Source organism: Acipenser ruthenus, chromosome 7, assembly GCF_902713425.1.
Source record: "Acipenser ruthenus chromosome 7, fAciRut3.2 maternal haplotype, whole genome shotgun sequence".
NCBI lineage: Eukaryota > Metazoa > Chordata > Actinopteri > Acipenseriformes > Acipenseridae > Acipenser > Acipenser ruthenus.
The window spans coordinates 66,167,963-66,193,634 of NC_081195.1; the positions used below are offsets into that span (position 1 = coordinate 66,167,963).

Genomic DNA, 25,672 nt, shown 5'->3' on the forward strand with positions numbered 1-25,672 from the left:
CCTTATTTGAAACACATAAACACAAATCAAAACTGGAGTTTTATAATGTTAAGAGAATGTTTTTTTGTTTTTTTTAACGCACTTAGAAACTTGCAATCGTAATGCTTTTCAATAGGGTTCTGGACCTGGGTTGTGTCTGACTCTAAGTCAAGTTTCAGGTTATTATGATGAATGTCAGTGGTAAAGGATTTGACCCACATAGGAACTTGCGATCCAACTGCTTTTCAAACACTTTGGACCTTCGTTGTATCTGAAGCAATTTTCTCCACATTTCTCAAAAGCTCTGCTACAGAAACTTTCTGATAAAAACTTCTTTCTACAAAAAAAGACAGCTGCTCATAATTTTAAAACAGCTGTAAAAACACCATTTAATTAACTACTACCTAGGAATTTAGAAATTAAACTTTAGTTTGATGTATAAAAAAAATAGTCCCCTTGGCTAAAAATACAGTAGAACAATTTTACCAAAAAAACAAATGAATTAATTTAAAATCAAAGCAAAACAAAACACAACTGCCCTGTTTCCAGTTCCCATATTTAATGTCTATTAGCAGAGAGCCTAATGATGGACTACCTGCAAGTACAGAGAGTTTTTTTCTTTTTTCTTGAAACAGTTGTATTCAGTTCTCAGGGCTTCTGAACAAAAGCAGATTGGCACATTCTGTTGCATTCAAGCTCTTTAGAAAAGGGGGCCTTACCCTGCCTTTTTCTATAGCCACGCGCTTCACAGTCCCAGCTTCTGAAGAGACCAGAAAAAAAGAAAAACAGGGGCTACCGCGGAGACCTTTCAAACTACTCCCCCTGCCATTGTCGGAGGATTTCCCTTGAAATCTCTTTCAATGGCATATTGAAGGCTTTTGAAAGATTAAATGACATTTGTCAGCCGCCAGTAAATCTTTAAAACTGTTTCAGGCAAACAGCCTCGACTCCAAGGCAGCAGCGGCATTTCCCATTAATCTGTAAGGAAGGCTGCGCTGAGGTTTTTTTTTTCAGATTCTTGATAATGCCTGGATTAAAAGGACCATTCAGTGGAGAAAGCTTTAGCATTCACCTTGTGTACACAGTCATTTCACCAGCGGTATTCATGGGCTGTTATTTCAGCTCCGACATTTGTGCTCTAAACAAGACAAGTTGCCACAAAAGCTTGGCTAAGACATTCTCCAGTGAATTACTTGAAACCCGGGTCCTCTCTTTGTCGTGCCTTGTTGTTTGCTTCCAATGCAATCCACTTTAAATCAGGTGTTTGCTTTGACGTCTTTACAATTTCTGCTACCAACTTAAAAGGGAGAGCGAGAGAGAGAGAGAAAAAAAGGTACATTTTGCTTCTGTCAATTAAAATGCCTGGCGAAAGAACAAACAAAAAAATCGCTGGTAGCGCTGGGCATCAGTGTGCCGACAAATTAGCACGTCTCCTGATGTCCTCACATGACGGATTTTTTAAGACTGAATTTTTTTTTTCTTTATTTGCGATTTCACTTTTATCTTTACCAATATATTTGCACACTTTACATGTGCTTTTACAGGTTTCAATGTCCCTTAATGTATCTATGAACCCTTTATGTTTACTGTGGACTAAAATGTCAGCCAAATTTGCATCTTGTAAAAGCTACAATTGGTGCTATCGGAAATATTTTTTTCATTTTTTCTTAATTATGAAGTACATATATAAATGCTTGAAATATTGGGTAATAATTTAGAATATGTAATTATTAATAGTACTCTATTAACCCTCTCTTCCCTTTTCTTATAATCAAGTAGTTCATTCCTATCGAGTTTGTCAACTTTTCTCAATTCTCTCTCAATAATTTGTTCTTTATATCCTCTTTTCTTAAGATTTATTTTTAATTCCTTTCTCTGGTTTTTTGTAGTGATTTTCATCAGAACAGATTCTTTTTATCCTTATACCCAGCACTTTAGGAATAGCTCTTTTAGTATAGATAGGATGTGCAGATGACACATGTAGGTACTGATGCATATCAGTGGGTTTCGAGTAAAGATCTGTTTTAATAGATCCTTCATCAAGTTTAACCAAGGCGTCTAAGAATTCAATTTCAGATTTTGTCCAGATTAAATCCACTGAAATATTAGGGTGGATATAATTTGCTAATTTATTAAACTGTACAAGAGATTCTTCTCCATGTGTCCATATTCCAAATATGCCATCCACATATCTTCTGTATTCTAATGGTTTCTTGTCTAGTTTACTCAATAACATTTCCTCCCATTTGCCCATATACGTGGTTGCAAAATGCATACCTAATATTGAGCCTATTGCTGTGCAATCATTCTGTTTGTAACTTCTATTTCCAAATGTAAAATAACTATAAAATAACATGAATATTTTTTTCCGTTTTTGTTCTTATCTACTCTATTTTCCAATATGCTTCTAAAATGTCATGTCTGGGAACACTGGGGTACAGGGATTTTACATCCATGCAAAATAAAATGGTATTCTGTGGAAGTTTAACTTCTATATTATTAATCCTTTTCAGAAAATGTGCTGTGTCTTTAATATAGCTAGGTAAGCTTTCAACATGTGCCTGCAGCTGCCTTTCAGCTATTTCCTCAATAACATATGTTGGGTTATCAATTGTGCTAACAATCATTCGCATTGAGTGTTTTTCTTTGTGCATTTTTGGTTTACCTCTAACCAGACCTGTTCTTGGATTTTTGGAAGCATGTAATTTTTGTATTCTTTCGATACAAACCCATTTTTATATAATCTATTTGCCAAAATTCTCACTTCTTTTATTATGCTGTTATTATTGTTCATGTTCACTTCTTTATATGTATTTATATTTTGCAATTCATTCATTCCTTACTGCTTTTATATAATCATCTTTGTTCATCACTACAACCCCAGAGCCTTTATCTGCTGGTCTTCCTTTAGCGCTGCTTCTTCATTCGTCTTTCCCATTCTTTTAATTCTGTTACTAACTTATCCTTATTTATGTATCTTCTTGCCAGAACAAACTTGAGCCCCTGGCATAGTAATGATTTCTGTGAGGCTGTTAATGTTTTATCAGATAAATTAAATACTGTGTTCATGACCCTTAGTCATCTTCTCTTTGTTTGTTTTAACTTTGATATTCTTACTTGTGTACACCTGATTGTTAGTTACTTCATTACTAATATTATTTGATCCTTTTCCAAAATCCCTATTCCACATTCTTTTCTTTTTGTGTGTATGTATTTGTTTTTTGCATGATTCTGATTCCTTGCAGTTATCATATTTGATATGTACAGTGGCTGTCAAAGATATTCACCCCCCTTGGACTTTTCCACATTTTATTGTGTTACAACATGGAATCAAAATGGATTTAATTAGGAGTTTTTGCCACTGATCAACACAAAAAAAGTCCATAATGTCAAAGTGAAAAATAAAATCTACAAATTGTTCTAAATTAATTACAAATATAAAACAGAAAATATTTGATTGCATAAGTATTCACCCCCTTTGCTATGACACACCTAAATAAGCTCTGGTGCAACCAATTGTCTTTAGAAGTCACATAATTAGTTGAATGGAGTCCACCTGTGTGCAATTAAGGTGTTTCACATGATTTCAGGTTAAATACACCTGTCTCTGGGAGGTCCCACAGTTGGTTAGTACATTTCCTAACAAAAACTACATCATGAAGATGAAGGAACATTCAAAGCAAATCCGGAATAAGGGTCTTCAAAAGCACCAATCAGGGGTAGGATATAAAAACATTTCCAAAGCACTGAATATCCCCCGGAGCACAGTAAAGTCTATTATTAAGAAATGGAGAGAATATGGCACAACTGTGAATCTGTCTAGAACAGGCCGTCCTCAAAAACGGAGTATCCGGGCGAGAAGGGCACTAGTCAGGGAGGCCAACAAGAGGCCTATGGCAACTCTAAAGGAGTTACAGTCTTCCACGGCAACAATAGCCCGGGTGCTTCACAAAACTGGCCTTTATGGGAGAGTGGCAAAAAGAAAGCCATTGTTGAAAAAACCTCACATCAAATATCGGCCAGAGTTTGCCAAAAGGCATTTTGATCTCTGATGAGACCAAAATAGAGCTTGCGCTATGTTTGGTGCAAGCCTAACACCGCACATCATCCTGAGAACACCATCCCTACCGTGAAGCATGGTGGTGGCAGCATGATGCGATGGGGGTGCTTCTCTGTGTCAGGGCCTGGAAAGCTTGTGAAGATAGAGGGCAAAATGGATGCAGCAAAGTACAGAGAAATCCTGGAGGAAAACCTGCTGAAGTCTGCAAGAGACCTGGGACCATGAAGACCAAGGAGCTTTCAAAACAACTCCAGGGTAAAGTTGTGGAAAGGCACAGATCAGGTGAGGGGTATAAAAAGATTTCAAAGGCACTGAACATCCCTTGGAGCACAGTCAAGTCGATCGTTAAGAAGTGGAAGGTATACGGCACCACCCAGAATCTGCTTAGAGCAGGCCGTCCTCCCAAACTGAGCAGCCTGGTAAGAAGGGCATTAGTCAGAGAAGCCAGCAAAAGGCCAATGACAACTCTGAAAGACCTACAGCGTTCCATGGCTGAGATGGGAGAAACTGTCCATGTGTCAACAATAGCTCAGGTACCACAAATCTGGCCTGTATGGAAGAGTGGCAAGAAGGAAGCCATTTCTGAAAAAAGCCCATGTAAAATCCTTCTTGGAATTTGCAAAAAGGCATGTGTGAGACTCTGAAAAGATGTGGCAAAAGATTCTGTGGTCTGATGAAACAAAAATTGAACTATTTGGTAAATGCAAAGCGTTATGTCTGGCGCAAACCCAACACAGCACATCACCCAGGTAACACCATCCCTACTGTGAAGCATGGTGGTGGCAGCATCATGCAATGGGGATGCTTTTAATCGGCAGGGACTGAGAAGCTTGTCAGGGTAGAGGGCAAAATGGATGGAGCTAAATACAGGCAAATCCTTGAGGAAAACCTGCTTCAGTCTGCAAAAGACCTAAGACTGGGATGGAGAATCATCTTCCAGCAGGACAATGACCCCAAACATACAGCCAAAGCCACACTGGAGTGGCTTAAAAACAAAAAGGTCAATGTCCTGGAGTGGTCCAGTCAAAGCCCAGACCTCAATCCAATTGAGAATATGTGGAAAGAGTTGAAAATTGCTGTTCACCAAAGGTCCCCATCCAACTTGATGGAGCTTGAGCAATTTTGCAAAGAAGAATGGGCAAAAATTGCAGTGTCTAGATGTGCAAAGCTGGTAGAGACTTATCCAAATAGACTCATGGCTGTAATTGCTGCCAAAGGTGCCTCTACCAAATATTGACTCAAGGGGGTGAATACTTATGCAATCAATTATTTTCTGTTTTGTATTTGTAATTAATTCAGAACAATTTGTAGATTTTATTTTTCATTTTGACATTATGGACTTTTTTTGTATTGATCAGTGGCAAAAACTCCTAAATAAATCCATTTTGATTCCATGTTGTAACACAATAAAATGTGGAAAAGTCCAAGAGGGGTGAATACTTTTGAGAGCCACTGTATTTATTGCTATTAGATTTAAGTATAATTAATTTAAAATGATTTTTTTTATATAACAGATTACTTGGCTCTCCATTACATGAAACTGAAGTTTCTGTTCCTTCATATTTAAAGCATTCCTGGCCTACAACATTTAAGTAAACATGTATAGGTCTATTTATAATATCTACAGCAGCAACAGCTTCTGCCTCTGTAGCCCAGGTCTGTATGCCACCACTGCTTCATTTCATTTTCTCCATGTGTTCTTTATAATCCTCATCAAGGTAACATTTGTATCTATGTTAATTTCTGCTCAAGTATTGGAGGGGACAGGGTAAATACACATTCTTTTGATCTGTCGATCCTGCCATTGTAAAGGGCTAGTGTAAGTGCCCTAGGTGAAGGAATGTTTGTGCAGGTGTCTAAGTGTGAGAGCAGACCCCCGATATGTAAACAAAGCTTCACAGTCTAAACAAGCCCTGTTCACTTTAATTAGCTCGTCCACTCCAGCGTAAGTGCACTGGAGGAGGTGAAGTTCCAGTGGACTCGCTCAAGCTCATTTGGGATAAATGCCAATCATTACAAGCAACAGATTTAAGCACACTAGACCAGAGTAATGTACTGTTAGGTAAAGGTATGTTAGTGTGCAGGTGATGCTAATAAAGTTACTGTGTGACAGCTTGTAACACTTTGAGCATCTGGTGGCCTGCTGTGCAACATGGTTCTGTCTATACAAAGTGCCCCGACTACAGCTTTTTGTATCCAGCTTTGCCACCCATGAATGGGAACATTGCATTGATCATGCAGTAACTATATATATATATATAGTTTTTCCTGCTAATCAATTTATTCTGATATCAAATAACTGTTTATTTTATATACCTGTATAATAAAAAGGAAATAATCCCTCAGAAGATCTGTAATACAATATATTTTATAATATATACAATTTAAGAATAATTTACTGGGGACATGCAGACATGGATGGATAATCTGCTATCCAATGTGGTACTGCTTCTAGCCACGTTCTATTGCGTACACAAACAAGCAAGTAAAGAGGTCAGGCAATGGCCAAGCTGGGAATGAAGCTGGAGATATCCTGGCTCTTGGGCTGTTGCTCTAAGCTCCATACCAAACTGCCTGTATATGTGTATATATGGATGTCATCATCCTGTCATCATTCTGGTGATTTATGAGCACGGCTGTGTGAGCTGTTGTCCGAAAATGTCCTCTAGCTGTGAACTTAATGACAGTGTGGCACTTACGCGTGTATTTATTGAATTCTAAACCAGGGGCTGGGATGTTGCACAGCAGATTCCAGTTCGCATTCTCCCTGTGGCAGCAGGCAGGCAACTTCTGCTAGGAACAAAATCTACTGTTTGAGCAGTCAGTCAACTAACTCGACTTACAGCCCATCAGAGTTACACTCTACGAGGAGGATCTACATCAGGTCATCAGATCTTTACAGAAAACCCTTTTTTCAGTTATTTCTGAAGGTAGACATTAGGCCAAGATGCTACAGCATTGTTTGTTTTCCTGAGCTCTTCCACAACCTTGCCAGTTAATTCCAGTCCATGCAATTGCTCAACAATGTGTCAGGGAATTGTACCCTACTGGCACTGGTTTAGAAAGATTTCAATCGACTGCTTCCTGAGTGGGAGCAACATATTATTTTCATATGACTCATACCTCATTTTCATCAGGCTGCTTCCTGGACGTAAGCGTACTGAGTGAACTGTGGGGGTCAAAAACCATAACAAGCTTCTTTTAACGCCTCTCGGTACATCTCTAACGCACAAGGGTTCTGTTTTGGTGTTCTGAGGTGCTAAGTCACCCCAAGGAATGTTCACAGAAAAATAACAGAATAGATAACCAGATGTTTTGCTATATCTAATGCACACTTTTCCTCAAATCATCCTGTTTCTTGCAATGGAAGCTGTTCCCAAAACTGAGACGAAATTAGGAAGTGCAGCTACTTTAGCATAAAATCGTGCGGTCGAGACCTGCGTACACTGAGTGGCAAAAAAATGTGGGTAGAGCATTGATCAAGTGGAAATGGTGGAGTCTTGTCCAGTGTTTCTAGGATTTGGGACTCTGTTACTACTTGTTGCACAAACCTGCTGGCTCGACCGCAGTTGAAGACCTGCTTGCGACCGCAGTTGTGCTTTTCTTTTTCAAGCGTTGCCATTCCAGGAACACCCGAGAGACTGTCTCCATGGACACGTTAGTCAATGTAACCACTGTGCTGAGGGACGAGGCTTTGCACTGGCACTCACTGTCATGTCCCTTGTGAAGTCATTGAGCCATCTCCTTTGCTCTAATTGTTGCTGAACAGCAGTACACACTTGTTTAGCCCGGCAGTGCATTATCATCAGAATAAGCATTGGTTTGCTCCACCATTGAAGTTTGCTCCGATTTTCTAGCTGCAACACAAGTCTACTCGCTGCCCTTACTGGTTTGGGTGCTAATTAATTACACCACTTGGTTTACCGTCGCTGTCCTGGCTGCTCTATGAAGATGACTAAAAAAACAAATCTACATCAAACAGAGCAGTGGAAAGTTCCATTTCTGTGTGATACAACTGCTATTTATCTGTCTCCACTGTGGAGGATGCTGGTTATGAGTACTGTTTTGTTTCACACTAGTTTCATGTCAGCCAGCTATAAATGGTTGTCATTGAATGAAGGGCACAGGGGCGCTGGAGTTTCATAATCTGGCCCCCGTCTCATTTAATCTGAACCCACGCTATAGTTCAATGTGCTCTGGATTCTCTGAGAAAGGATCCGCCTGACCCTCATGAAGACCCAACCCCCCTCCCCCCCAAACCGGGACGGGACCTCATTCCCATTTAACCATTTGCCTTGCATGAATTTCAGGAATCCCTACTATTTCCTATGGATATCCTAAGGATTTCTTAAGGCGGTCCGAGGTGGAAAAAAAGTTAAGGCTTCTTTGCCTCGTTTTTCAGATACAGCTTAGTTTAGTTTATTGAGATATCTATACAGGGCTGCCAGACTTAACAAAGCACTGTTAATTTATTTTGAATATATTTTAATCACAGATGTGCCAATTTTAATGACCTAGAGAGCAAGTTGTAACCAGTTAGGACAGTGCCTCTTTACAATGCATATTTGATTGTATTTGTATGATGTTAAATTCCTCGCTGTACTGTACGCAGGGCAATGTGTCAACGTTTCACAACATTATGAAACCCAATAGAACTACAGCATCCCAACATATTTTCTGATACTTTCTTTAGTATCACTTCAGTATGTATTAAATATCAATATTTCTAGCCAACATTTAAAAGAATTGATCTCATCTGTTAGGTGTCAGCATACAAGAGCTGAATCTCCCTGTCAGCATACAAGAGCTGACTCTCCCTTTTTTTTGTCTTAGTGCATAGTACATTTTGTATCAGCTCTCTAACCCATTTGAAAGCAACAATACAAGTTTTTAACTGAGCTCCAAGCCATTCTTACGCATTGCTTCCCCATCCTATACCCCATTTAAGCAACATGAAAGCATTACTTTGCAAACTACTTTTGTCCAGCCTATAAGAACATGAGTTTATCTTCCACATCAAAGCAAATTAGGCAGACCAGAATGCAACAGTAAAATCACCATACTTTCTATTCAGCTCCCCTTTCAGTAAGAAACAGGGCCTGTGTCAAATATGTAGGTATTTCCCACGGCCGGGCTAGACTTTGTTTCCAACAGACGCTGCAGCTAGGACAATGGTTCTTATACAGACACCAGAGTTCTTTAGTTCAGCCATTGTGCAGGAACAGGACTGGTAACATTTGATGAAACATCTTGATTTACATATTTTCCCTAATTGCATTTTTTTTTTTTTTTTTATGTGAGTAAGTTTTATCGGAGCAAAGTTAAATGCCTTCTTTATTCTGTTACCAAGGGCAGAGCAGGCCAGGCTAACTACAGCAACTACCCAGATGAATGGCGCTGTAAAGAGGGGTAAAGGGAGGCACAGAGGCACAGATTTATTCTGATCTCAGTCCCATTCGAACACTCAGTGAGGTGATGGGGGTGACAGGGGACTAGCACAACGATAAATCCCTCACTTCTGTCATCCATGCTTTAAAGTGCAAATGCTGTTTTCCAATTAATATGTTGTTTAGTCATTACCGAGCACAAAGGGTCATGGCGGTTTCAATGCGGCACAGAGGTCTGTGCAGCTTAACAATATTATCAATAACATGAGCAGTCAAAGGGCATGGTATCTTGGGAGAAATGTGTTGTCACTTGACCCAACATTTTTCTTTCAAACTTCTTCATAGAGGTAAACTCTTGCTGTGTCAACAACACAAAGACTGACGTAATTCTCTTGTTCTTGGTCTGAATCCACACACTCTTTTTTCACATAGTTGCGTTGTTTTCTTATATGTACTCTGGCATGTTTGTTTTTTAATCAGATTTCATGCTCTGTGTTCATTATGTCCTTGTTTAAAAACAAACATTATAAATAAACAAATATAGTACATATTATTATTAACCAAAAAAGATTAATTTCCAATGAAAAGAAAGAAATGTTCACTTGGGTTTTAAGGAATGTTGTTTTTTAAGCCCATTTAAATTTTGCTAAATAAAATTTTCAGTTTAAAAAAAAAAGATTATTCTTAATTTTCAAAGAAATGTATAACCTGAGAGAATGTTTAAAAAAAAAGCATTCCTTTAAACAAACCTTAAAGATTTGTGAATAAGTCCCAATATCCTATCCCACATAGCCTATATATTTTAATAATATATAAAATTAAAAAAATTAAAAAACTTTCACCAAATTCCACTTACATTTAAAAATGTTATCGGATTTGTGTTGCTTGCCTATTTAGACTCAATTATGACAAATTACCAGTAAATCTTACACTCAGGTAAAGCTCCACTGTGAAGCTGCCCATTTGAAAATAAAATGGTTGCCTTCTTTCACTTTAGCGGGGAATACAAAACATCTATTGAGCGCTCCTTTTATTATCACTGGCAATGCCCAGCTGACTTTCAACAACCCAATAGAGTGGAACAACAACAAAGCTGCAACATTGCAGGCCACTTCTGTTCGTTCCCCCCATCAGACCAATGCAGTTATTCAGGAGAGAATGCAGCCTTGCCAGCTTTCTTTTCATTAATTATACATTGCCCACTGCAGCTCCAACAAGAAAATAAATCCACTAGAAAGACAGAAATGTGGTTTGTCACACCAGTGTTCAGCAGCTCCACGTTATGGGTTTTAAATCTCTCTGATCCGAGGTCTATACAGGAATGATGGGGGACAAGCCCGTAGAGAAAGCCCCTTTTTCTCCCTTTCGAAAGGCTTGTCTAATATTGGTTTTTCAGACTAGCTGTAAAAGATATCCAATAAGGACATAAATAAGTCATACTGACAAAAAAAAACAGAAGAGTTTAGTACTATTTGTGATTTTCTTCTAAACTTTCTTTCAAAGGAATAGTAATCTTTTGCAGCCATTAGCAAAATATCTAAAACCGCACCTTTAGATGATTACAATCTGGCAAGTGCTCGTGTTCACCATGCAGACAGACAGACGGAAGGACACAGTCAGCGCATGTTTTGAATGAGGGCCCGAAATAAGAGCTGTGTTTTTGATTTAAAGCAGTAATACTAAAACAAACAGAGTAAATCCAATGACAAACATTTCTACATCTTTCTCAATGACTGCAATCAATACCATGTGTCGTTGCATTCCTTTCTAGTTATTCCACTATTTGTTTTTTTAATTCTGGATGGTTTTAAGGTTTAAGTAACGATGGAGGAAGCAAAGCAAAGATATTCTCCTTGCTGGATTAATTCATTAAAAAAACCTTTTAAAATACATTCTTTTTTTTCCTCTTATCTAATAATGTGACAGTGAGGACCCAGTCGCTGGTTCAGCTGCACTGTTGCTTTGGCAAACAGGAAGTCCTGATTGGCTGTGGGGGGGGGGGGGGAGCTTATGCCTATTTAAGAAGCAGTGCCAATGTTTGAGGCGACTGCAGCACTATGGCTACACAGATGGGTGCTGAGAGAAAGCTATGGAAGGCCATCCATGTCAAAAAACGCGTTATTTAGCACGCGTTTCAAATATTTAGTACATTACAACCAATCAGAATACATAAAATACTATGCATTCTAAATAATAGCGAGAGATTTTCTTCTACGGTGCAAATATATATTTGCTGAGTGCTGCCGACTTCTTGAGACAGACAGTGTTGACAGTGACACGGTTTAGTTTGTATTAACAATGTACACATTGTTTTTTGGTTTTTTTTCTAATTATAGTTATGTCAGTTTTATACAAAAAATATTGAGTTACCATAGCTAATATTAGATTCAATGTTAGATCTTTCAACACTTGTTTAAAATTACATGTTAGTAACAGTGGGGTTACCACTGGATTAAAGTGCTATAGTTTTAAAGTATTACCGATATTTTTAAGCAAAATACTAAGTTATATGATACACAACCATTAGTGTTTACCTCACTGTTGCTAAACATTGTAACAATAGCACGCATCAGGATCTGTGGATATGACACACATTCCATTATGGGTAGCATATGACTTTGGGCTACAAACTTATTTTAATTTCTGGCAAGCTTGCCCAGAATGCACTTTCTTAAAGGCATAGTCAAGGCATTATTGCAAATGATCATTTGCTCTCAAGGGTTTGACTTGATTAAACAAAAGGAATGATTGATTGTATTTCAGGTGAATGTTTAGTAATTAAGCACATAAAACACAATTTTAAAAAGTTACAATTGCAAAGAGTGTAGCTGCTGTTTGTTACAATGGAGAACAACATCAGAGGTGATTGTGATGTCACAACTTATTGGGCGGGTTTTGGGCAGGTTTTCAGGAAGAAGTCGGCAGGTTTTTGTAAAAGTAGTTGGCAACCCAATATTTAAAACATGTACTAAATAATGCATTTCTGACCCGGATGGCCTTCCATAGAAAGCCTCTGTGTTCATGTACACTGAGGAGGAGAGCGTCTGTACCAGAGGAGAGAACTACTGCACAAAACCCTTCCACTCGAAGACGGTGCTCATGAAGGCATTGCCCAGCCAAGGCCTTCAGGAAAAGGCCGGAGTCACCGGGACTCGGTTAGTTTAGGGGATTTGATCCTAACAGCAGTACAGTGAGGGTTCTCCAGTCAAACTTAAAAGCTCAAAATAAAGTGTAGATTGGAATGCTGGGAATCAGTCAAGCTTGCTGGCTTTCCCAGCGAGAGGCTTTGCTGGTGGATGTACAAATCGTGCCAGAAATCCACTAATCCTGCCAAAGGAAGGCAGAAGGAAGCTTGGATTGTTGATTTAGGGTTAATGAATTGACTTGACTTCGAAGACAACCTGCAGAGAAAACAAATGAAGACGCTTCTGGTAGATCTCAGTGCCTCAAATGAAACATAATTAATGGATCTGCTCGGGCACAAAGGGGACTGAACACAGTCACCTGAACATTTGAAGTTCAGTTTTTCAGCCCGTTTCTAGAAGGCATGAAAGAGCCATGTGGCTTGCTCAAGATTTTAAGAGCAAGCTATTTCTATATAAATAATTTATGTTTTATGATACAATCAAATATTTCGTAGTGTAATGGAGGACTGCAGACAAAACAACACTTAACAGTTGAACGTCTATCCTCTACAGTATACAGAGATATGTTTGCTGTGTTAACAGTAACACTAGATTTGAATAGTTACTGTAGATTAACTATGATGTACTGTACAAACACTAGCTTCTAAGACCCCAAAACTCTCTTCTTCAGGACGAAGTGGAAACTACAGAAGCTTATTAGTGACGTCTATATATATATATATATATATATATATATATATATATATATATATATATATATTGCATTATTACGAGATAATATTGCATTATTTCACAATAATTATTGCATTATTAGGAAACAGTTTTCCTCGGCGATAAAGATGTCACAGTGATTCAGAAGTGAAGCGCAGCTGGACAGTGAGAAGCTGTGAAGTATCTCTATTACAGCTTCCTAAATGTTTTTGCAATGGTGCCAGTCTTCCTGGTTGCAACATGCTGCAACATGCAGGTTCCCTACAGCACAGCAGTCATAACATGTATTTTAAACCTTCACAGCTTTTCATATGCAGGCCAGGTGTCCAAGTAGAAACCAGTAAAAGGAGCAGTTTCTTTTAGATTTTAAAGTTATTGTATAAGGATGATTTTTTTTTTTTTTTTAAGATTTAAAAGAAACGATGTAATGCTGCAGTTCTTACTGTGGCACAGCAGGGGGGAGTAGTGCTCTGCTTCTTTTACAATGCGTTACCCAACGTGACGGGTGGGCAAGGCGTTTAAACTGTACAAGAGGGATACGCGACCAGAGTCCACTGAATTGGGGGTGGAAATCGCCAGCGAGGTCTGTGCTCCAGAATGGCCATTGTATGAGTTTGAAATCAGCTGTCGATATGGAAGCAATATACTGCGTGTGTGTGTAATATATATATATATATATATATATACAGACGTGCTCAAATTTGTTGGTACCCTTACAGCTCATTGAAATAATGCTTCATTCCTCCTGAAAAGTGATGAAATTAAAAGCTATTTTATCATGTATACTTGCATGCCTTTGGTATGTGTGGCGGAGTGTCCCGCCCCTATTTATTATTATTTGTATTTTTGTTTGCGGCGCGGGTAAAAGCGCCGCGTCTTTTATTATTATTTAAAAACCCCGTGAGGATGCATGGCTGATCAGCTACTGATTATTTAAATAGCTGACAGTCATGCATCCTTACCAAACGCGTGCAGACTCTGGCCGGGGGATAATAAGATAATTACCAACTAGTTAAATCCCTCGGCCAGAGTATATAAACCAGCAGCTCTCTGCACTCGGGGTTGGGGTGTTGGAGTAGAGAGTACGGGGAGCAGAGAGAAGGAATAACATTTAAAAAACAATTGCTAATACGTGCTGGATTATCCAGCACGGCACTTACTTGTTTGTTTATTTATTCGTTTGGCCCTCGTGCCCTTTTGTTTGTATTTTGTTTAAATATTTTGTTTGTTTGTTATTAAATACGCTGAGTGCTTTTGCACTCGGTTTCACCCGCCCATCCACTGTTTTGGAGTCAGTTACTTCCTGGTCCGTGACGTCATCCACCACACCACTGCGAGCCAGACTGCCACATATGGTGTCCTGCGTGGGACAAAACAAACGCCTCCAATAGCCGGACCAGGAAAGAAAAGCTCGTTTTTTTTGTTCGTTTTTTTTTCAAAGTGTTTTTTGTGTGTTTTTTGGGGGAAAAAAAAAAAAAAAAAAAAATATGGGAAGAAGCGGACGGAGGAAGCAGCAGCTACAGCAGCGTGGGGCTGGTCGCAGGTCCCACTGTAGCTCAACCATGCTGGACGTCTGCCCCACCTGCTTGAAAGGTGAGGAGTGGTGCTTCGCTGTTGGGGAGGTGGGTCACATAGCACCCGACCAACCCCCTCCATGGCAGGAGAAAGAGGAGCCAGAGCGTCCAGTGAGGGAGGACCTGCATCCTCCAAAGAGGACGAATGCACTCTCCTCTGAGGGAGTCTGGGACTGGCTGGTGGAGCCGGGGAGGGATTATGAGGAAGCCCTCCCTGCAGTGATCAACCTCCTGGGGGCAAGAGATGGGGAGCGCTGGGAGGCCTGGGAACAGCAACACCACCCAGCATCCCTCCCAGACATCGCAGCCATGGTGCTCAACTACCTGGCTGCGGATATGGGAGAGACCCTGCTGCTGCCATCTCCAGCACCAAAGGGAGAGGAGCCATCGCTACCGTCTCCACCAGCAGAGGGAGAGGAGCCATCGCTACCGTCTCCACCAGCAGAGGGAGAGGAGCCATCGCTGCCGTCTCCAGCGCCAGAGGGAGAGGAGCCATCGCTGCCGTCTCCAGCGCCAGAGGGAGAGGAGCCATCGCTGCCGTCTCCAGCGCCAGAGGGAGAGGAGCCATCGCTGCCGTCTCCAGCGCCAGAGGGAGAGGAGCCATCGCTGTCGTCTCCAGCGCCAGAGGGAGAGGAGCCATGGCTGCCGTCTCTAGCATTAGAGGGTGAGGAGCCCTCGCCACTGTCTCCACCACCAGGAGCAGAGCAGCAGGAGCTGCCTCTGTCTCCACCACCGTCAGGAGCAGAGCAGCAGGAGCTGCCTCTGTCTCCACCACCACCAGGAGCAGAGCAGCAGGAGCTGCTTCTGTCTCCACCATCACCAGGAGCAGTGCAGCAAGAGCTGCCTCTGCCTCCGCCACCTCCACCAGCAGAGGGAGAATGCCTGCTGGTTTCGCCTCCACAGCCTGAGGAGGAGGAGCCCGAACGTCCTACGCCCGAGTGGGAGGAGCCCGAACGTCCTACGCCCGAGTGGGAGGAGCCCGAACGTCCTACGCCCGAGTGGGAGGAGCCCGAACATCCTACGCCCGAGTGGGAGGAGCCCGAACGTCCTACGCCCGAGTGGGAGGAGCCCGAACGTCCTACGCCCGAGTGGGAGGAGCCCGAACGTCCTACGCCCGAGTGGGGGGAGCCCGAACGTCCTACGCCCGAGTGGGGGGAGCCCGAACGTCCTACGCCCAAGAGGGGGGAGTCGGTGCGTCCACAGCCCAAGAGGGAGGAGTCGGTGCGTCCACAGCCCAAGAGGGAGGAGTCGGTGCGTCCACAGCCCAAAGAGGGGGGAGTCGGTGCGTCCATAGCCCAAGAGGGGGAAGTCTGCGCTTCCACAGCCTTAGGACCCAAGCTGCCAGCAGAGGGAGAATGCCTGCTGTCCCCATCTCCGCCAGTAGAGGGTGAGTTCCTGCTGGTTCTGCCTCCACCGCCGTGGGAGGACGACGTGTTGCTCCCGCCTCCGCCAGCAGAGGGTGAGTTCCTGCTGGTGCCACTTCCACCCCCGTGGGAGGACTATGTGTTGCTCCCGCCTCCGCCAGCAGAGGGAATATGCCTGCTGGTTCCGCCTCCCTCGCCACCACCAGCAGAGGGAGCATGCCTGCTGGTTTCCCCACTGCAGCCTGAAGGGGAGGAAGCCCTGCGGCCTTGGCAGCCTGAAGGGGAGGAAGCCCTGCGGCCTTGGCAGCCTGAAGGGGAGGAAGCCCTGCGGCCTTGGCAGCCTGAAGGGGAGGAAGCCCTGCGGCCTTGGCAGCCTGAAGGGGAGGAAGCCCTGCCGCCTTGGCCGCCAGAAGCGGAGGAGCCCCTGCCGCCTTGGCTGCCAGAAGAGGAGGAGCCCCTGCCGCCTTTACCAGCAAGAGGAGAGGAGCAGGAGCTGCCTCCACCACCACCACCACCATTGGGAGAAGTGGAGCTCCTGCTGTTGCCTTCATGGCTAGGGGCTCCCCTCCCACCATCGCCATTGCCTGGGGATGGCTGTTCTGCATCGCCTGGGGCTGCCTTTTGTTCTCCACAGGACACAGGGTACGAGGGAGAAGTGGAGCTCCCGCTGCCGCCTCCATGGCCAGGGGCTCCCCTCCCGAGTTCGCCTCCCGAGGGTCCACTGCGGCTGCCGTCGCCTTCCGAGGGTCCGCTGCGGCTGATGTCGCCTTCCGAGGGTCCGCTGCTGCTGCCGTCGCCTTCCGAGGGTCCGCTGCTGCTGCCGTCGCCTTCCGAGGGTCCGCTGCTGCTGCCGTCGCCTTCCGAGGGTCCGCTGCTGCTGCCGTCGCCTGGGGTCGCCAGGGATCCTGCTTCGCCTGGGGTCGTCGAGGGTCCGGCTTCGCCTAGGGTCGCCGGGGATCCTGCTTTGCCTGGGGTCGCCAGGGATCCTGCTTCGCCTGGGGTCGTTCGAGGGTCCGGCTTCACCTGGGGTCGCCAGGGATCCTGCTTCGCCTGGGGTCGCTACACGATGGCCGGAGCTCCATGAAAGGGAGCTGCCAGAAATGAAGAAAGGGGGGGAGGTCAGGAGACCAGCTCCCCCAGCCGCACTTTCGCGGCTGGAGATCATGTGGTCGGAGCCCCACGGAGGGGAACTGCCGGCCATGAAGAAGGGGGGAGAGGTCAGGAGACCAGCTCCCCCAGCCGCACTTTCGCGGCAGGATAGAGTGTGGCGGGAGCCCCGGAAGAGGGAGCTGCCGGCCACGAAGAATGGGGGGGTGCCAGAGATTCCACCATGGCCACCCCCCAGAAGTAACTTGCTTCCCCCTCTTCCGGGACTTTAAGACTGAGGGGGGAGGTGGCCGTTGGGGCCATGTGTGCTGCGCACAAGGGGGGGCATGTGTGGCGGAGTGTCCCGCCCCTATTTATTATTATTTGTATTTTTGTTTGCGGCGCGGGTAAAAGCGCCGCGTCTTTTATTATTATTTAAAAACCCCGTGAGGATGCATGGCTGATCAGCTACTGATTATTTAAATAGCTGACAGTCATGCATCCTTACCAAACGCGTGCAGACTCTGGCCGGGGGATAATAAGATAATTACCAACTAGTTAAATCCCTCGGCCAGAGTATATAAACCAGCAGCTCTCTGCACTCGGGGTTGGGGTGTTGGAGTAGAGAGTACGGGGAGCGGAGAGAAGGAATAACATTTAAAAAACAATTGCTAATACGTGTTGGATTATCCAGCACGGCACTTACTTGTTTGTTTATTTATTCGTTTGGCCCTCGTGCCCTTTTGTTTGTATTTTGTTTAAATCTTTTGTTTGTTTATTATTAAATACGCTGAGTGCTTTTGCACTCGGTTTCACCCGCCCATCCACTGTTTTGGAGTCAGTTACTTCCTGGTCCGTGACGTCATCCACCACACCACTGCGAGCCAGACTGCCACAGTATGTCATAGAATAAAGCAAAGAAGCTGTGAAAAGAGATGAATTATTGCTTATTCTACAAAGATATTCTAAAATGGCCTGGACACATTTGTTGGTACCCCTTAGAAAAGATAATAAATAATTGGATTATAGTGATATTTCAAATTAATTAGTTTCTTTAATTAGTATCACACATGTCTCCAATCTTGTAATCAGTCATTCAGCCTATTTAAATGGAGAAAAGTAGTCACTGTGCTGTTTGGTATCATTGTGTGCACCACAATGAACATGGACCAGAGAAAGCAAAGGAGAGAGGAGATCAGAAAGAAAATAATAGACAAGCATGGTAAAGGTAAAGGCTACAAGACCATCTCCAAGCAGCTTGATGTTCCTGTGACAACAGTTGCAAATATTATTAAGAAGTTTAAGGTCCATGGAACGGTAGCCAACCTCACGGGGCGTGGCCGCAAGAGGAAAATCGACCCCAGATTGAACAGAAAGATAGTTCGAATGGTAGAAAATGAACCAAGGATAACTGCCAAAGAGATACAAGCTGAACTCCAAGGTGAAGGTACGTCAGTTTCTGATCACACCATCCGTCGCTTTTTGAGTGAAAGTGGGCTCCATGGAAGAAGACCCAGGAGGACTCCACTTTTGAAAGAAAAACATAAAAAAGCCAGACTGGAATTTGCTAAAATGCATATTGACAAGCCACAATCCTTCTGGGAGAATGTCCTTTGGACAGATGAGTCAAAACTGGAGCTTTTTGGCAAGTCACATCAGCTCTATGTTCACAGACGAAAAAATGAAGCTTTCAAAGAAAAGAACACCATACCTACAGTGAAACATGGAGGAGGCTCGGTTATGTTTTGGGGCTGCTTTGCTGCGCCTGGCACAGGGTGCCTTAAATCTGTGCAGGGCACAATGGAATCTCAAGACTATCAAGGCATTCTGGAGCGAAACGTACTGCCCAGTGTCAGAAAGCTCTGTCTCAGTCGCAGGTCATGGGTCCTCCAACAGGATAATGACCCAAAACACACAGCTTAAAGCACCCAAGAATGGATAAGAACAAAACATTGGACTATTCTGAAGTGGCCTTCTATGAGTCCTGATCTGAATCCTATCGAACATCTATGGAAAGAGCTGAAACTTGCAGTCTGGAGAAGGCACCCATCAAACCTGAGACAGCTGGAGCAGTTTGCTCAGGAAGAGTGGGCCAAACTACCTGTTAACAGGTGCAGAAGTCTCATTGAGAGCTACAGAAAACGTTTGATTGCAGTGATTGCCTCTAAAGGTTGTGCAACAAAATATTAGGTTAGCGGTCCCATCATTTTTGTCCATGCCATTTTCATTTGTTTTCTTATTTACAATATTATTTTGAATAAAAAATCAAAAGCAAAGTCTGATTTCTATTAAATATGGAATAAACAATGGTGGATGCCAATTACTTTTGTCAGTTTCAAGTTATTTCAGAGAAAATTGTGCATTCTTCGTTTTTTGTGGAGGGGTACCAACAAATTTGAGCACGTCTGTGTATATATATATATATATATATATATATATATATATATATATATATATATATATATATATATATAACTGCAGTGTACAAAAATTAAAACACTGAGAAGAATGAAAAATATTTATTTTGATGTACACAAAAGGTTTAAATGATTAAATAATTAAATAAATTATAAATTATAATAAATACTTGATGAATACATTATTTTGTAATCATTTAAACATTTTGTGTACAACCAAAAATAACACTTTTAAAGTGTGTATGTGTATATATATACCGTGTGTCAGTCTGTTAACCTTAAAATGCATGTTACTCATTCATTTTGTAAAAGCTGATGAGCCTTAACCTTCTGAATTTTAGTTCTCTCCTGGTCAGTGCTGAAATCTGCCATGATAATGTGATCTGATCTTCCAGACAGCCAATAGTCCAACAGCTAGGTGTCAGTCAGTAGAGAATATTTACTTTGAATTGTGCTCATCCGCTTTTAGATTGATTTCACATAAATTAAAACCTGTATGTTCATTTAAATTTTAGGAGGTACAGCACTACAGCACACCCCAAGAGTTAAAGCTGCTGTCACACCCAGCCAACACTTCCAGGTTTGTTTTCCTTTTAAATCTGTACTCTGCATTTTTACAGTTTAGGATTCCTTCACACACACAGTTTAAAAAAAAGAAATGCTGGAGGGAGCAGATTAGTTTAAAAAAGATCTGAGCTCGCCTAAACTATGCAGCTTGAGAACACGGCATTGGTGAAATAAATCCATCAGCAAGCTGTTTAATACTCCTTCATTAACTGATTAAAAAGACTCCACCGGCGGTTCAGATCAATTGATCTACCTGCCTGAGCTCCCACCACATTAAAGCATTTCCGTGCACCTCTTTTAGAAACCTGCTTTGCCATAACATAGGTTCTCCTGCCTGCTTTAAGGAAGATTCACCAGGGCAGGCTTTAAATGCGAGGAGTACTAGACAGGTTTCAGACTTCAAAGTGTTAGCTTGCCTTGCTGCTGCTATTATGCTGGGCTGTACTGGCTTTAGCATACGACTCACAATACAATGCAAAGGGAATCTTTTCTGTTACCACTTGCACTGTCTGCTTGCTTGAACCACTCCCTACGTAGTAACATTGAAGTGAACATAATCTTAAAGTATTATTTTTTTTTTTTTTTTAAAGAGAGGTTCAATTCCTATACTTACCCAAATCGATCATAATGCTGTATATATGTACAGGTGTGTATACATATCTATATATAGGAACATAAGATCATTGTTGGAGGAGGCAGCCCTTCCACGCTTGTCCAGCTCCTCTTAGCTGACTGATCTCAAAACTGTCAAGTCGGGTCTTAAAGGGTCCCAATAGAGAAGTGTCACCTAGCCTCTGTCCTGAGTATATCTCAATATCCTAACTTATTCCTGTGTCCTCTGGTCCTGGTTTCTGTGCTGTGTCTAAAGTAATAGCAGGATGTGATGCACTGAATAAGGACAGTATACATTATTTCACCAGTTTATTTGGTATTAATATTATAACTTTTTTTATGTTTTATGTTTAGTCCATGAGTGAATGTGTGATTTTCTGAGCTCTGCAGTCCCCCAGAATCCCCTTGAAACAAGATATCCTCCAGGGTACATAAAAGGGGAAGTAATTTGAAACATTATATATTGTGTTTTAGGACAAGGCAATTCAGAAACATGAACAAAGGTAACCCTAATTTAACCACATGCCCCTGGCCATCACACCTTATACACTGTAAACAAAATTCCCTGAGCTTTGTCTCGTAATTCTTCATCTCTGTAATGACAGCGTGCTCTGTTTACAGGCAAACGGTAAGCTCTTATCATTTTCTCATCTCTGGTTTTAAAACACTGTTGATTCTTCTAATGTCTGTTCAGAGACTCCAGCAAAGTATCATATGTTGTTCCCAGTGTGGCAACCAGAACAGAGTGTGACCTCTGAAAGAATTATCTAAAAGAATGAAGATGAAGCTAAGATAATAGGTCTTTCTGTGGCATAGTACCAAGGTAAACTGCTTCGGTCAAGCTGCCTCATTGCAGTACTGAACTGTTTAATGAAGTACGCCTCTTGTAGGAGACATTTCTAGAAAGCTTGAGAGATTTACAGATAAATCAGCACCAAAAAAAAGAACTAGAGTAAGCGAGAACTTTAAAATGCAAGGCTTAATGGATTGTTAGTGGTGTGGACCTTGAATGACATGCAATTGAGCAAAGTGAATGCAAAAAACAAAAAAACCTTTGCAGCAGATGCAGGGAAATAAGTGAAAACTTTGCTCACGATAAAGGCTCTGAATCCAGCTAAAGTCTCCATTCACACAGGAGACTGCTAAAGCACTCGGCTAAACTGTACAGATCTTTGTAGACCAGGTAAAACTATGCTGTAGCCATGAATAGGATTAAACATGAAGCAGACAAAGTTTAAAAGCAGTGGTCGCAGCTGGCATCCAAAGTGCTCTGTTCAATTCATGCACGCGTTCTCTGCTGGAAGCAGACTGAACTGGGGAGGCCAATTGTCCCAAGTTCTGCAGATAATGAACCAGATTGTACATGTCTTGGACCTATGCTCTCTCTCTATATTGTCCCTGCACATGGCCTTATGGTTTCCCTGTCAATCTGCCTGTCAAACAGACAGAAGAAACAGCACACAAAGCATCAATTACCATATTCATTTTTATTATTTCCCTTTCTTATTCAAAATCCCCCTTCATGAAAGTGTTCTCTATCGTTTCAGACTTACGTTTGTAAGCGCTGTGATTAACAATGTCACGGTTATTTAAAAAAAAAATAATAATAATTGGTCAGAACATTTTAGGTTAGATTCTTAACTACTGTATGTATTTTTTTTTACTCTACAATTGTCATAAGCTATTTTATTCTGAAAGGAAAAACACAAATTGCAATTCTTAAATGAACATGAAACAACTTAGGGTTACTTACACACCCCAGTCATTAAATGTGCAAGTTGTTTATTTACATTTTGCTAACTTCACTTGATTCCTTTCTGAAAACAAAAACATGCTAATGATGATATTGAGTAAGGAGTTTTGAGAACCCAGCCCTTTATCTTAAATTTATCCAACTATAATCAGAAATGTTTTGAACAGTTTATCACAGCAAAATAATGTTAAACTAATCAAATACCATTTGTAATGTAACCGTAGCTTTCAGAACAAAATGCGTGAAAGGTTAACTTCAAATCACACTGAAGACAATGCAAATACTGTAGACACATTCACTCCCTGCAAACCCATACTAGATTAAAAGAAACTGGACCGCATACTGTATCAGATCAGGAGCCAATTATTTTAATACAGAAAATAGTATATCACCAAATGGTGTCTGGAATCACAGAGTCTGTGGGTATTTCCAGGGCAGGAGGGCTGTGAATCCTGACTGTGAAACATTTGCACTGGGGAATGGAATCTGAAAAATCCCATTTGTGGCACAAACTTCACCACTCTGAAATGATACAGTACATTAAACAACTTGGTTGAAAAACAGGCCTTTGTTCAAGTGAGGTCATTTCACAGACATTTAATTTATCTAAAACATTTCACAGATTGATTGCTGTGAAATCCTTCCAGCAGCTGATGACAGGCCTCTCAGCACTGCAGAGCACAGTACTTCATTACTAGTGTGTCTGTAAAGCAGGTGACTCCAGCCATACCTCCTTTTCCACCACATGTTGGGGAGGGGGAGGGGCTTTCATCTTCAACTGTTTCATTAACACAAAACAAAATAGATTTCAATGGAAACACTCCCAGAGCCCGGGCTATTTAACAGAGGCTAGCATACTGTCACTCTCAATCGAGCGCCAATCAGTTGCCAAGTTCATCTCAGACATTGGTAGATATTTCGATTTTTAGTCTGACGCTACATTTTTAGGCATTCTGTTACATTTTCATGGCAGAACAGAAACATAATTACAGGTTGTTTACAAGTACTAGTGTACAGTCAGCCTTAACCTTTTTACTCTCTCTGAACGCATTCCTTATTGTGTTAACAGCTGAAACGATATTTAGCCAATACTGCAATGTGCAAAATTTCTACATACGTTGATTACTAGATTCAAATGTTGTAGAATACAAACGTAAGCACACAGAAAGCGCGCGTTTACATTGTTAAAAGTAGCGAAACTGTTTAAAACTTAGGCATGCTGAATACAACGGTCTTATTTCCTTTAGCTACGTGTAATCTGTACAGTTCCTCTGTGATTGAAAAATCTAACTTTTGCTCCTCCTTGCAACTCTTGCGTCTAAATTATTGTTTTTATGTAACATTAACATCAGGTATATTCTCAGAAATAATTAATCAAACCGCATTAGAGTAAATATCGCTGTTTTGCAATGTAGCTGTTACAATACAAATATTGTAAAACAAATACATACACACACACATACACACACACACACATACATACATATAGAAGAGCAGTGTACTATTATCTGTTCTACGAATTCTGCAAAAGTTGGTCGGGTGACAGCGATACTGTACTTGTATTCAATTATATGGTGCTTGATAGCTTCATCATTCCATAACGGGTACTGACTGTCCCTCGTGGCGATCTTATCATGTGAGCGTAGCCAATGATTACATAAAACACATGTATATTTTACCACCGTTTAATTACACAACAGCTCGCTCTGCAAAACACGGATTTTGTTTTGTTCTCTTTTTTTCCCCTCACAATTACACAGCAAACAGGTTATATGTTCTGTTGCTAGAGAAGTTTGGTCCCGTGTGCGTGTGCGTGCGTGTGAGTGTGTGTGCGTGTGCGTGTTAGTACTATTGCATTGGCTTTAGCAGCGGCGCCCTCAATTATACTCAATGTACTGAAATGAAGGTTAAAAAAAAATAATTAAAAAGTTTTCACAAATGCAAAAACTTTGCCATCCAGGTGAAACAACAGAGATGAATGTATGCATTAGACGGCATACTTTACTGTAGTGTATAGAGGGAGACTAAATCGTGACATGGGGGTTCTGGTAATGTTGCTGCAATATCAAAGCACATCAGTCTGCTGTAATTATTTTGTTTGTTTGTTTTTTGTTTTTTGTTTTTGTTCTAAAATAAAATACCTGTACTGCATTAGCATTGCTAAAGAACACATGGCATGCAGCCATTCTGCACGTGGAGGCAGGTAAAACTTCACACATAAGCTTTGAAAAAATAAATAAACTTCTACATCTCAGCAGTATAAAGTTAAGTCTCTATTAGTTGCATCTCCTTTACACACACGCTGTGCACAAAACAAGATACGGTAAGAGAATACAGCAACCCGCTACGGACAGGGTACACTTACAGGTACGATGTGAAGACGCTCAGGTTTGCGGGCAGAGCCGTGAGCCCAAGGTCCGAGCAGTCAACTCGGAGGAGCATGCCATCCTCCTCGCAGTGACAAATGGACGGGCAGTCTCTCTGCGGCTTCCCGGCTTCGGTCCCCCCTCCAGCAGCTACTAGCAGCAGCAACAGTGTCACCAAAATGCAGTCGGGGAGAGGAGGATGCAACATCTCTGCAGTTTCAGGGAGAAACGACTGTAGCGAGCCTCTTGTGTAACGGAGCGGCGGCAGCTCTCACTAGCAGTGGGACGCTCTCATTCCTGGGCAGCTCGAAGCAGTGTCTCTTGTGACTGTCTGTGCAGCATTCCCTTCTCTCACAGCTTTAAACAGTCCTCCTGAACACCGCGCTCTGTGACGTCACTCGCTGCCATTCAAAGACTCGGGTTATGTGGGGCGAAAGAGCGCGCGGATCGGTCCCACAGTTGTCTAATAGTAGTAACCGCAGAGGCTGCTGGAGCGTCGCGTATACCAGAGCAGTTATTACATGTGTCGGACCAGGACCGCAGAACCCACACACAAAAGTCATGTTGTCATCAAAACTACATTGCTTGAACTTGAAATAGTACGAGACAGCAGGAGATTGAGACTGACAAAAACAAAACTACCAACATGG

The 25,672-nt window shown here is 42.1% G+C and overlaps 1 protein-coding gene across 4 annotated transcripts in view; it reads right to left on the bottom strand.

The window, feature by feature from the left end:
* Nucleotides 1-25,423, bottom strand: part of LOC117414733 (leucine-rich repeat-containing G-protein coupled receptor 5-like) — a 66,929-nt gene extending 41,506 nt beyond the window's left edge. For 2 of the 4 annotated variants that reach the window (XM_059027638.1, XM_034024507.3), the window contains exon 1: nucleotides 25,022-25,422. In XM_059027638.1, the coding sequence (XP_058883621.1) occupies nucleotides 25,022-25,230 (209 nt within the window). In that variant the 5' untranslated portion in view covers nucleotides 25,231-25,422. Of the gene's footprint in view, nucleotides 1-25,021 lie in introns of all 4 variants that reach the window. The other 2 variants (XM_034024508.3, XM_034024509.3) reach the window with 2 other exon arrangements.
* Nucleotides 25,424-25,672: the final 249 nt, after the last annotated feature.